The 13,288-nt window shown below is 42.9% G+C and overlaps 1 protein-coding gene across 1 annotated transcript in view; it reads right to left on the reverse strand.

Moving 5' to 3' along the window:
• The window catches only part of SYNE1 (spectrin repeat containing nuclear envelope protein 1), a 497,459-nt gene that overhangs the window by 226,968 nt on the left and 257,203 nt on the right, over positions 1 to 13,288 (reverse strand). Inside the window, exons 60-64 of the mRNA XM_058289685.2 lie at positions 10,371 to 10,514; positions 9,891 to 10,046; positions 8,224 to 8,388; positions 4,195 to 4,367; positions 460 to 613 (exon numbers count right to left, since the gene is read on the reverse strand). Of these exons, the coding sequence (XP_058145668.1) occupies positions 460 to 613; positions 4,195 to 4,367; positions 8,224 to 8,388; positions 9,891 to 10,046; positions 10,371 to 10,514 (792 nt within the window). The remainder of the gene's footprint in view (positions 1 to 459; positions 614 to 4,194; positions 4,368 to 8,223; positions 8,389 to 9,890; positions 10,047 to 10,370; positions 10,515 to 13,288) is intronic.

Below are 13,288 nucleotides of genomic sequence, written 5' to 3' on the forward strand. Positions count from 1 at the left end.
CCATGTGCAGTGCTGATGCATGCAAGGAGTGCCGTGCCACGCAGGGGTGTCCCCTGCGTAGGGGAGCCCCACGCGCAAGGAGTGCGCCCCGTAAGGAGAGCCACCCAGTAAGAAAGAAAGTTCATTCTGGCCAGGAGTAGTGCCACACACATGGAGAGCTGACACAGCAAGACGTAACAAAGAGAGACACAGATTCCTGGTGCTGCTGACAAGAATAGAAAAGGACACAGAAGAACATACAGCAAATGGACACAGAGAGCAGACAGCTGGGGGGGGGGGGAGGGGAGAGAAATAAAAATACATATATAAAAAAAGAAGTCATTAGTAATTATCGTAGCAATCCAAAATATAATTTACTCCAAGCACAGTCCTAACTCGTAGGTAATTACAGTTTTGCATGACTCTGGCGTTGTAAAGAAACCCATAAAGGACAAGCGACTCCTGCAATCCAGCTCTCACCTTGGCTTTTTCTAGGGCAGCGGCCTTCTCCCGGAGCTCCGTGTACTGCCTCTCCGATTCATTTATGGTGGCTTCGACACCGTCTATCCAGCTGGAAAACTGCCGAACATCATCCTGATAGCTTGTCCATTTAGACAGAGCGCCTTCGAGTTGACTGAAAGGAATTTTAAAGGATACGCATTTACAAAGCCGATCTGGAACCTCCAAGCCCAGTGTCAGTCACTGAGTCTGCTCTGTCCACGCCAGCAGCAGGGGATCCAGTGCCTGGGACAGAGGCGGGCCCGGGAACGGGCAGTCCACCCAGCACTGATCAAATCTGAGTCCAGGGCTCCAGAAAGGACGAAACCAGGATGTCCCAGCTGACAGGCAGGCAAGTGGGACTGGACCCCAAATCAAGGGTCAGTAGTTAGGTCACACAGGCACGGGAGAGTCTTAAGGGTGCCCTCCCTTGCTCATCTCTTTCCTACTCCCTGACTTAGGTTTCCTGAGTAAACGACGTGGCTTTGAATAATACACTTTTACATCATTAAACATGTATTTGTGTTTTGATTTTTAAGTGGTAAAACAACAACAGAAGAAATATGTGTTTGTTTTCAGGAGGTACCGGGGATTGAACCCGGGATCTTGTACGTGCGAAGCAGGCACTTAACCACTGAGCTACACCTGCTCTATGAAATGGGTGGTTTAAGTAATATTAAAACGTAGGCATTCATGGGAGCATTAACCTCAATGACCAAAAGGTAGAAATAACACAAGTGTCCACCAACAGATAACTGGATAAACGAAATTTTGTGTGTCCATACAGTGGATTACTATTCAGCCATAAAAAGGAAGTGACAAAATGGCAGAGAAGGGTGTTTGACAAATAGCATCCTCCACTAGAGAAATGAAAGCACTTGAGGAAGAGACTGGAATTAACTAGGTGGTAACCCTGGAACTAGAATAGATATTTAAAACAACTACAGGAGCACCAGAGGAAGCAAAAGGTTGCTGGGGCTCCACACAGCCACCAACTGCCATTGCTCTGTCCCAAGGCAGTGGCTGCAAATTCTGGGAGTGGCCAGCTGGGAGCCTGTGCTGGTGGAAAAAAACTCCTCCTCTAAAAGTCAGTGCTGAATGTCCAGGTCAGTCTGGGAGATCCATGAGGGATGAGAGGAGAAGCCGGCCTCAGTCTCAGTCCTCTGGGCAGCAGCACCCACCTGGATGTAGAAAGCTAGGGTTCTGCTTTGCTTTTTCCCTCTGTATGTGGAGATCCCTGGGAGCTAGCATAGGCTCCTGCCTTGGTTTCAGCCTTCCCTGCAGCAGGAGCTTGTGGCCTCACACCAGCTTTTACTGTGGCTGAAAGACCCAGAGCACTTTTTCATTGTTTGGGTTTCTTTTTCTCCTTATTTGTTTAGTCTGGTGGACTCCTGGGTGGCCACACGGCACAGATGCTAGCCTGGGTTTTTCTCTCGAAAGCAGTGGCTTTTAGCTTACACCAGCATTTACAAGAATGGAGAGAGCCAGGGCACCTCTTTCTTTTTTTTCTAGTTTTTGTTTTTGTTTTTTTAGATTGGTTGTTTTTTTCTTTCTCTGTTTCATATTATTTTTGGGTCAAGCCAATGCCTGAGGGATGGGTAGAGATGCTAGTCTAGGTTAAAGCTTCAAATGCAACAGCTCTGGTTTCCCACAGGTACAGAAGATACTTGGGGAGGCAGTGCACTTTGTGTGTGTGTGTTTGGTGTTTTGACTATTAGTTTTTTGTTTGTTTGTTTGTTTGTTTCCATTTATTCCCTTTTCTTTTCTTTCTTCCTTTCTCTCTTTTCTTCCTTTCTTTTCTTCCTTTCTCTCTTGTTCTTAGTCTGGAAGACTGAAGAGTAGAAGTACTAGATTTCCAGAGTGACTACAACATAATACTCAGAATGTCCAGTTCTCAACAAAAAAATTACAAAACATATGAGGAGACAGGAAAGTATAACCCAGTCACAGGAAAAAAAAAATTTTATCGAAAATATTCTGGATAAGCACAGTCTCTGGAATTACTATTCAAAGATCTTAGAACAACTCTCACAAATAGGATCAAAGAGCTAAAGGAAAAAAGGGACAAAGAACTAAAGGAAATCTGTAAAGCAATATATGGACAATATGAGAATTTCAATAATAAGATATAAGTTATAAGGAAGTACCAAATGAAAATTCTGGAACCGATACAAGAACTAAAGTGAAAAATTCTCTATAGAATGGGTCAAGGGAAGATTGGAGGAAGCAGAAGAAAGGACCAGTGAACGTGAAGATGAAACAATTTGAAATAGTCCATGTTGAGGAGCAAGAAGAAAAATGAATGAAAAAAGAGAACAGAACCTGAGAACAGTGGGACACCACCAAGACTGCTAATATATGCCTCATAGGAATACCAGAAGAAGAGAGAGATAAAAGCATAGAAGAAACATTTGAAGAAATAATGGCAGAAAACTTCCAAATCTGAAGAAAGATATGAATATTAAAATCCAATATCTCAATGAACACCAAGCAAGATGAACCCAAACAGATCTACAGGATACATTATGATCAAACAGTCAATGCCAAGACAAAGACAGAATCTTAAAAATGTCAAGAGAGAGCTGATGTGTCACGTAAGTGATAAGATTAACATCCAATTGCTCAATAGAAACCATGGAGGTTAGAAGGCAGTAGGAGGACATTTTTAAGGTAATGGGAGAGAAAAAACCCCTATTACCTGAGAAAAATATACTAGAAAAACTCGTCCTTCCAAAGTGACAGAGAAATCCAGACATTTCCAGACAAGGATAGTTTCACTTCTTCCTTTCCAATATGGATACTTTTTATTTCTTTTTCTTGTCTAATTGCTCTAGCAAGCACTTGTAGTATAATATTGAATAGCAGTGATGAACATGGAAATCCTTGTCTTATTCCTAATCATAGGGGATTATGAGGTTAGCTGTGAGTTTTTCACAAATGGCCTTGATCATGTTGAGAAAGATTCCTTCTATTCTTACTTTTCTGAGTGTTTTTTTTTAAGCAAGAAAGGGTACTGAATTTTGTCAAATGCCTTTTGTGCAGCTGTTGAGATAATCATGTTTGTTTGTTTTCCTTCATTCTATTTATGTAGTATATTACAATGCCTGGTTTTCATATATTGAACAACCCTTGCTTTCCTGGGATAAATCCCAATTGGTCATGGAGTATAATCTTTTTAATATTCTATTGGATTCAGTTTGCTAGTATTTCATTAAGACTTTTTACATCTATATTTGTAAGGGAAATCACATGCCATGAAATAAGCCAGACACAAAAGGACAAATATTATGATTTCATTTATATGAAATGTCTTGAATAAGCAAATTGGCAGAGACAGAATGGAGACTAGAGGTTAAGAGGGGCTGGGTGAAGGGGAAATGGGGAGTTATTGCTTAATGCCTACAGAGTTTCTGTTTTGGGTGGGGACAAAGTTTTGGTAATGGATGGTGGTGATGGCAGCACAATATTGTGACTGTAATTAATGCCACTGCATTGCATACTTAAAATGGCTCTATCTACCTGCCAATCTATCATCGCCACAATTAAAAAACAAAGAAACAAACATAGGCACAGTACTGCAGGCCCATCTAAATGAGAAATTATACCCACCAGTTTCTTTTGTTCTTCTATTTTAATAACAAACAGGCAGGAGGAGAACAATGTGCTCTGGAGACATTGCTCTTTTAGTCGTGTCCTCCTGGCACTCTGTGTTCGTACCTTTTGCATCGGATCCCCGCAGACAGAAGGGAGGCCCACATGTCCTTCACGGCCTGCAGCTGCTGCTGAAGCGCAGGCACTCCTTCCGGAGCCGTGCTCTGCAGCACAGCCTCCCCTCTGGTCACGATCATTTTCATCTGGATCTCTTTTTCCTGCTTCACAGATAACAGAGCCTGTAAAACAAACACAGAAGTCCTTGGTTGTTTGCATGTTTAACATTTTTGGCTTTAAATATGTGAGAGTTCCTGGAGGTAGTAGAAGGATACAAGCTGGTTCTTGAAAAACCGAATCTTAAGGACAAGCTGGTTTGAGTTGGTTTTGAGGATTATGTTGGAATGGGTTCTTGTATCTTATTAGATTAAAGCACTGAAGACTAGTTCTTGTTTTTCTTTTTTTAAAAATTTATTTATTTATTTATTTATGTTCCCCCATTCCCCTCCTCCCGCCCTGCTGGTTTTGTTTGCTGTCTGTATTGTCTTCTTTTCTCATTTAGAATCTTAGAACCCTCTAGGATTCACTGGGCTTCGATCCTAAAGACCTCTGATGGGGAGAGAGGTTCCCTGTCAATTGCGCCACCTCAGTTCCTGGTCTCTGCTGTGCTTCGCCTTGACTCTCCCTGTCTCTCTTTTGCTGTGACATCATCTTGCTGCATGACTCACTTGTGCAGGGCCCTGGCTGCCCATGTGGGCACTGGCCTGCTGCACAAGCATGCTTTCTCTTCTTCTTTTTCACTAGGAAGCCCCAGGGATCGAACCCAGGTCCTCCCATATGGTAGGCGGAAGCTCTATCACTTGGGCCACATCATCTTCCCACTAATGACTACTTCTAATGATCAAGAGGGCATTGATAGTCCATGGCATGAGTTGGCAATAGAGATATGCAAAATATCACCATCAGTTACAGCTACTCAAACGCTTACAGGAGGCAAGGCCATGGGTGAAAGTGTATTTGATGACTTAAAGTATAAGAAATTAAAAAGTATAATGATATTGACTGGTTGTTCCTAAATGCACTGGATAAAGTTGTTACAGAAACTGATGAGTTCAGGGCTTCAAACTCTCAGTTCAAGAGCTACATGAACAATATGAAAGTTTCTGTATGTACCTTGAAGGAAACTCCTGTAGCTGCAGACTTGAGATTTCTGAAAATCAGACACAGAGTCTTAGTGTTGAAGTGGCTGAATTACAACACAACTGAATTCCCAGCTTTTCAGGGTATCTGCTGCTGAAGTGAGGGCACTGGTTGGGAAGGCATGGGATCCTGAAAACTCACATGAGGACATGAGGGCTGAGCATGATAACAGTGGGGACACTGAACCCCTAAATTCTGCTGTGTATCTTCATCCAGTCAGTTGGAAGTATTAAAGTGAGAATTGAGGATTTCAGTAGCCAGAAAGAAGCATTTCTATCTCTACTTCTCTAGCTTCTCCTGGGTAATTCAGCATCTAGTTTTCATCTTGTGCCATGTCTTACGGCATTCAGATTTGCCAATCTCCATGGTCGTGTGAGCTAATTTTATAATAAATCTCTTAATAGTTACATATATATTTATGAAATACACACATATATAACCTCCTGTTTCTCTGGAGAATGCTATTACAGAGTCTTTCAGGCTGTTTGGTAGAGGATGGAAGAGTCACTATCCAGTGAGTCCGAGTCACCTGGGACCTACTGGGTTCCATGTGGCATTTGCTCTGCAGGTCTCAGTTCTTCTCTGAATAATGCCTTCATTCCCCTGAAGTTCTAGTTTTCTGTTTTTAATAAGGGCAAATATACTCCAGTGGAATTCACAAGTCCTCCCAGATCATAGGACGTACTTCTTATCAATGTTAAGGTTTCCAGCACAACGGATTTATAGAAACAGGTTAATTTAGAGAGTTCCAATCTGAATTTCAACTTTGTCATAAACATTATTCTTTTTCTTCAAGAGAAGGGAGTTTTAATTCAAAGTTATACAACTAGTATTACCTCTAGAAAGGCACAGCTTCACCTTCTTCCCTAATATGGATCTTGCCAACCTCTACAGCCTCACTCTCAGTTTCTCACTACCCCTAGTATTTGCTTCAGCAATAAAGTAGTGCTAGCAATTTCTCCCACACCATGCTGTTTATTCCCCTCTGGTGTTTTATGCTTTCCCTGCACTCTGTTTTCATTCTCAAATCTCCACCCTGTCATCTTTACCAGGATAACTCTCGGCATCATTCTGAAAACAATGCTTTAGTTTTGGACTTCTTAGAAACCTGCTCTGACCCACAACTCCCTCCCTCTATTTTGTATCTATGACACATCAGCATATCTGTACCTGCAGTTCAGTCTCCAGCCTCAGACAATAAAAACTTAGAGGCCAAAGACTGTGTTTTATTCAACTTTGATTCCTGGTATCAAGACAGAGTGAGGTGAAGATGGTCAACCACCACATCAGGGAACCGAGAGTGCCTACAACTGCAAGCAGGAGAACTGCATCCATCAACCATGTGGACTCTAAGGCTCCTCTTGATATAGAGCTGGAGTGGACATCACTATCCCGGGGTCCACAGGATGGAGGAATGAAATATGAATTAGACTGGACTTACTGATATTCTACTATAGAACTATTGTGATTAGTAATGGAAGAAATTGTAGCATTGATGCAGAGAAAGTGGCCACGGCAGTTGTTGAGCACAGGGAGAGGGAAGAAGAGATGTGATGTGGGGGCATTTTCAGGACTTGGAGTTGTCCTAAATGATATTGCAGGGACAGATGCTGGGCATTATTTATCCTGCCATAACCCACTGAATGGACTGGGGGAGAGTGTAAACTACAATGTAAACTATTTTCTATATGGTGCAGCAGTGCTCCAAAATGTATTTACCAAATGCAATGAATGTGCAACAACGATAAAAGAGGTTGTTGATGTGGGAGGAGTGGAGTGGGGTTTGTGTAGGGTATTTGGGAACCTCTTAAAATTTTAATGTAACATTTTTTGTGATCTATGTATCTTTAAAAAAATACAATTAAAAATGATGGGGGTGGGTGTTGGGGTATATGGGAATCTCATGTTTTTTAATGTAATGTTTTGTGTGATCTATTAACTTTAAAAACAGATAATTAAAAAATTAAATTAAAATTAAAAAAAAATGACAGCATCCCATTGCCCAGAAGGCATGCAGGGAATGAATGAGAGATGAATGAATGAAGAATGATTAATTTACCACCAAAGGAAAATGGAACTGACTTATTGGGATAGGAGATGAATTAACTAAATGATATAGGCAGACAAGTGAGTTGAATAAGATGGGAAATGTTTTGCCCTATAAAATGTTTAATCAACATATTTTCTTACGATATCATGGTTCTGAATGAACATGAAATGCATTACATGACTCTCAACTGACTCTACAAAAGGAGAAAATGCTGAAAAGAATATTTTCGGGACAACAGAAACAATTGGAATACAGACTGAAAGCTTTACATCCATGTGAAATTTCTTGAACTTGATAATTATACTTAATGTGGTTATATAAGTGGACATCTTTTTTTGTAGGCAATATACATGGAAGTATTGAATGTTTACAGAGCATGATGCATGCAACTTACTCTCAAATGTTTAGAAGGTAGATGATAGATACAGAAAGATACAATAAACGTGGCAAAATGTCAAAAATTCATATATCTGGGAATCTGAGAAGGGGTATATTGGAGTTCTCTGTACTATTTTTGCTTCTGTAAGTCTGAAATTATTTCTAAATAAAAAGGTTTTTTTTGAGTGGCTGTGGTGTAATTTCAAACTAGCCCCAGACTGACTCTCAAGCTAGTTAATAACACTTAGATTGTAATTTTGCTTTCTCTTCTGCACAGTGTTTGTGGGCCAACACGGCTAGCTAACGTGTCGCCATGCCCACCATACACAAACAAGGTTGTGCCCACAAAAGCATTCTGAGCTTTCTTATGGTGACAGCGTGACAAAATCACACCAGCAGAGAGCGACTCGAGGGGCTTTGAGAAGAGCACATTCTGGGCTCCGATGCTCTCGTTCTCTGGGCCCACGCACCTCCAGCTTCAGCATCCTGCTGTCCAGCACGGCCTTGTCGGACGTGGGGTGGCAGTAGGACTCCAGCATGTGCACGGCGTCCGCCATCCAGTCTTGCAGCTCTTTAATCCCGAGCGAGAACTGATGGTGCTCGGCCACGATCCTGTCGAGTCGGGACACTTTCTCCTGGAAGGGACAGAAACGGGTTTCACCGTCCACCCTGCAGAGCTTTCCCAGCCAAAAGCTCCACAAAGGGTTGAGCTAACAGCTGGTTTGAAAAAACTGAGACCAGACATACTGAACCAGGCAGCATGTCTGTGGGAATTCTATGAGATACGCTCAACCTCTTTCTAAACAGTAAAGATATTACCAGAACTTGACGGAAAAGCAGAAAAATGACCATTTATGACCCCTCAATTGGTTCTTCTTATGACTATTCTTTTTTATGACAGGTGCACAATTTTAGAATCAGTAAAACGACTTCTTATTGCCTTATCTGGGGCATATTCTAACTTAGATATATCCATTCAACTTGGCCAATACCACATGCCCCCATGGCCTACACAGCAGCAAAAGTTCAAAAAAATAATTATCTGGGATAGTGTAGTATCCCTACATTTTAAAAGTTGAGACCATAAGTATCACTTTATTTATTCATTGAAGACACTGTAAGAACAGCTTGCAGTTCTCAAAGCATTCAAATATCTATTAAGTTTGGGTATCTAAATAAATACCAGGGAAGAGAAAAGCATCCCAATTCATGCCAATTTTAGATATATGCTAGATTCTGTCCAAAGTAACTTATTTATAGAATCAACATGGGTGGAAACACAAACTATTTACTCCGAAACCTATACTAGAGTGACTGTCTCGATGATGTCTTATTGAAGATCCAAATTAGTGGACAAGGAATAATTCTACACTAAAATACGTGAGGCCAGATTAAAGACCACATTGCAGCAAGCTGTCTAGATTCTAAGATGTGAAGTACAAAAGAGAATTATAGGGCACAAATCGTACAAGCCACATAAGGCTCAAGGCAGACCTGTGCCATAGAGTTCAAGACAGGTCTGCCTTGTACCAGCTGAATGTCCAAATCAGAATGGGATCCCAATTCCTTACATTCTGACCTCTCTGAAGCAGGATTCAATCAGTTATTTGAATCACCACCAATTTCAAGTTCTACTCGAGATTCTGGTTGGAAACTCTAAATCAATACATCCTTGACTACCACATAATGACCGTAATATGGTAAAATTTAAAAAATTATCATCACAAACTCATTATGTTTAGTCCACTAGAATTTAAACGGCTTTGAATTCATGTTTTTCTATAATAAATTTACTCCTAAGATTCTTTAGAATAAAAGCTCTGGATTTTGTCTTCGGTTTATGCTTTGCATTTTTAGCTGGTGTGGAACCTATCAATTCAGTTAAAAAAAAAAAAGTGCAAAAACTGAGATTGGAAGTGTCTTTGACCTCTGAACCCTCCCTTGATCTTTTGAGACACCTGCATGGGGATGGCTGACACACATGGCGGACTTGATCACAAGACTGGGGTTGGCATGGACCACCTCTGCCCAGACCTGGAGGCACACACCGTGGGCTAGCCAAACGCCCTGCACGACCCAACCCCGTGCCTCCAGATCTGCGACAGGACCACCACACGCGACACTTGCCGGGCGTTACCTTGGTGAGATTGCTTAGCGCTAGATACTGAGAAGACAGCTGCGACACTCTGTGCATAAAGCTCTTGCTGGCAGCCTGTCCTTCCCACAGCTGCTGAGCTTTCTCTTTTAGCCTGTTGAGCTGAGGCTTGTAGCAGTTTATTTCCTCAAGGACAGACTGAAAAGCACAAGCAAGTCACTATTAAGGGGCTGCAGGAAAGCACATGGCGGACGAAGCCTTGGGCTGGAGAACATGGAAGTCAACACAGGCAAGCAAGAAGTGTACCCCCAGGGCTTTGATATCTCCAACCTGCAGGTCAGAGAGCACCACAGGAAGGATGGAGTCATACCTCACAGGCAAGTCAGAAAACATAAAATCTGTCAGAAAGTGGGAGAGAACACGCTCTCTCCATGATGGCATGCTCTAACTCGAGGATACTCATGCATCCGAACACAGGACAGAGGGAAGGTTGGGGGCAGGCAGGGTGGCGGGAGGTGTCACCTGGAGTTTCTGCTGCTCCCTCCTTTTGGCTGGCAGGTCGAAGAGCCGACTGCTGCTCTCCTGCACCATCTTCTCCGTCTTACTCAACCAGTCCTGGACAGGCTCGGCGCTTACTTCAAAGTCCTTCATCTGGATCTTTAGATTCTACAAGGTTGTCAACAGGGTTAGGGATCTTTAGGTACAGAAAAAAAAATGAATGGCAGGTCCAAAGTCCTTCCCTCGGCACTTAACACCTAGGACAACCTGGCCCCAGGTCCACCGGCCCCTCTTTTCCCTGTTCCCCATGTTTCTGGAACATTCTACCATTCACCTAGGCACCTGCATAGTTGTTGGACAGCCTTTAAGAACTTTTTAGGGATCTACTCTTTTTAAAAAATGAATCTTTCTCCAAGCATCCAGCCCACTTGAATCATCACACCTCAACCTGAATATCACTTGCTGTTTATGTTAGTTGCTACTAACATACTTTACTACAGACTAGGTTGGATACTGAGTTTACCTCTGATGCATCCATACCTTGTCTCCACTATGGGATTTCAAGGTCCATGAGGGCAGATGGCTTATGTCCTACACTTCCTGTGACACACCAGGGTACCCTGTAGGGATGTTTTTGTTTGTTTTTTCCAGGAGGTAAAATCTGTTGAGCTATATCTGCTCATTGAGTAGATCTGCTTCCCCGTGTAGGAATGTTAATAAGGGTTAGTAGATATTTGTGGATTTTGATTAATGGTAGGGCAATAGCAGATAGTTTATATGGGTCTCCTGTTTTTAATAAACCTGTCGATTCTGATTTATGATGAGACAAGAAATACCAAAGAGCGCTATGCACATATTACATAAACAAGTTAGTAAACACTTTCCTAGATATCTTTTAGGTACTACCAGCTGAAAAAATGATCAAGTTCAATGGGTGCCACTGCACTGTAAGCAATGGTGTCTCTACCCACTGTCCATTACTGGTAACTGTACTAGATTGAAAGGAATTTCAGTTCTTTATTTTTGTTACCAGGTGAGCCAACTAGGGCCATTAAATCAATCAGCCTCTTAGTATCATCAAGGAGCAAGTCCATAAAGTTTGCTGAAAAAAAAGCCAAGTGGCAAGGGCAGAGCTGCCTGTGGGAGAAAGGTTCACAGTCCCACCTGTACTTGATCCAGGTCGTCTACAGTGTGGGGATAACTGTGCCTGCCAGGGTCCCCTCCTTGGGCAATGGCTTAGTTTTAGGGGAAATGCTTTGGAAAGTTACAAATGCTCCACCAATGACAGATGGCAAGGGGGCTCGTAGAGAATTAGGCTAAAACCTAAGCTCCGTGAGGGCAGGGATTTTGTTCTGGTTTCTTCTCTGCTGTACCCCTGGGGTTAGGGTAATGCCTAGAAAATGGAAGGTCCTTTGCAGTATTTGTTGACTAAGTTCATAACTCAAGGTGCTAAGTCAGCCAGCTCCTGCAGCAGCTCATATCCCTCCCCGCGGGGCACAGGGGAGTGCAGGGCTCCTGTTACACGCTCCTTCTGCAAGCTTTTCCAATTCTTTCTCCCACAGCTTCAACAAGCACCTACAATGCTGCAGAGCCTGCATTTAGAGAACAGCATTTACGCCCTGAGCCAGACTGCCTGGGCTCTGAGCCTCTGTCTCCAAAGCTTCCTGGCCGTGTGAACTTGGCAAGTTATTTCTCCACTCTGTGCTTGAGTTCCCTCACCCACCGAATGGTGTTAAATAGAGCTCCCGCTTCAAAAGCTGGCCTTGAACCTGTGTCTTGAACCTCTCTCAGGTTGACAGCTGCTTGCTGGCCCTTGCCCCTGGTTGCCTTGCAAGCTCATCAAACTGAACATACATTAAATTGAATCAATGTTTGCTATCCCCTCCAAAATTCAATTCCTTTTCCCACCACGTTTATGTCTTCAGGTAACAGCATTCCCTCCCATGTCAGCTTCCAAGCTAGAAAGGAAGGACTCAAACCCACCTCTTCTTTCCTCCCCCTACCGCTCATCTTATTAGTTACTAAATCCTGTCATCGTTCCCTTCAGGAGTAAATTCTCCATCCTGTTGTCCTTTCCTTAATTCAGACTCTCTCACTGGCCCATGCTAAAAGGCTTTCTACCTGGTCTACCTGCTACTTCCTCTGCTCACACTGTCACCAGAGAATTCATCACGTTACTCTCCAGCTGGATGACCCGCAGGTTTCCAAGTCAACCTTTCTCAACCAGGTTCTGGGAGAGAATTAAGCCCTCATCCCTAAAGCATCCTACACATCTAGAAAGGCTCTGATTATGTTCCATCCTTAGGAGAATTGAGAACACACATGTTCACATCATTTTCTGCATTCTGTGGTTCAGGGACAAGGATCCTAGTTGAGGGTCAAGGTCTTAGCACACAAGACATTCCACAATCTGCCCTCAGTCTGCACCTGCAGTCTTACCTATGTCATTCATTCTGCAAAACTCCTCACTGGAGTCCAAGCCCCCATGCACAGCTGGCATACACATCTGTCTGGCCCTGCACATGTAGTTCCTTCCATCTGAGAGGCACCTCAGCCTTGGTGAATCCCAAGAATGGATGGCCTTCAAGAGTTAGTTAAAACATGACATCTCTGGAAATATCCCTTGACTTCTCCAATAGGGGTAGTAGCATCCTTCAGGGAGGGACGGCTATACCCTAGCCATCCTCTACCCTATTCTAATCACATCTTTACGTGACTGCTTCCCTTCTAGAAAGGGAGCTCCGTGAGGAGAGGAAAATGACTTTAAGCCTCTTGTAGTGCTAATATAGTGGCTGGCACACTAGGCATTTAAGATATGCCAAAGAAGGAAGGTAAGAGGGAGAGAGGGAGGGAGGAGGGGGGACAAGATGGATCAAGTAAAAGAGACATGCTTGCCATGAAGAGAATGACAGGTTAAGAAAACGCGCATCTCCTGACCAACT

Source organism: Dasypus novemcinctus, chromosome 28 (assembly GCF_030445035.2).
Source record: "Dasypus novemcinctus isolate mDasNov1 chromosome 28, mDasNov1.1.hap2, whole genome shotgun sequence".
In the NCBI taxonomy this organism is placed as follows: domain Eukaryota; kingdom Metazoa; phylum Chordata; class Mammalia; order Cingulata; family Dasypodidae; genus Dasypus; species Dasypus novemcinctus.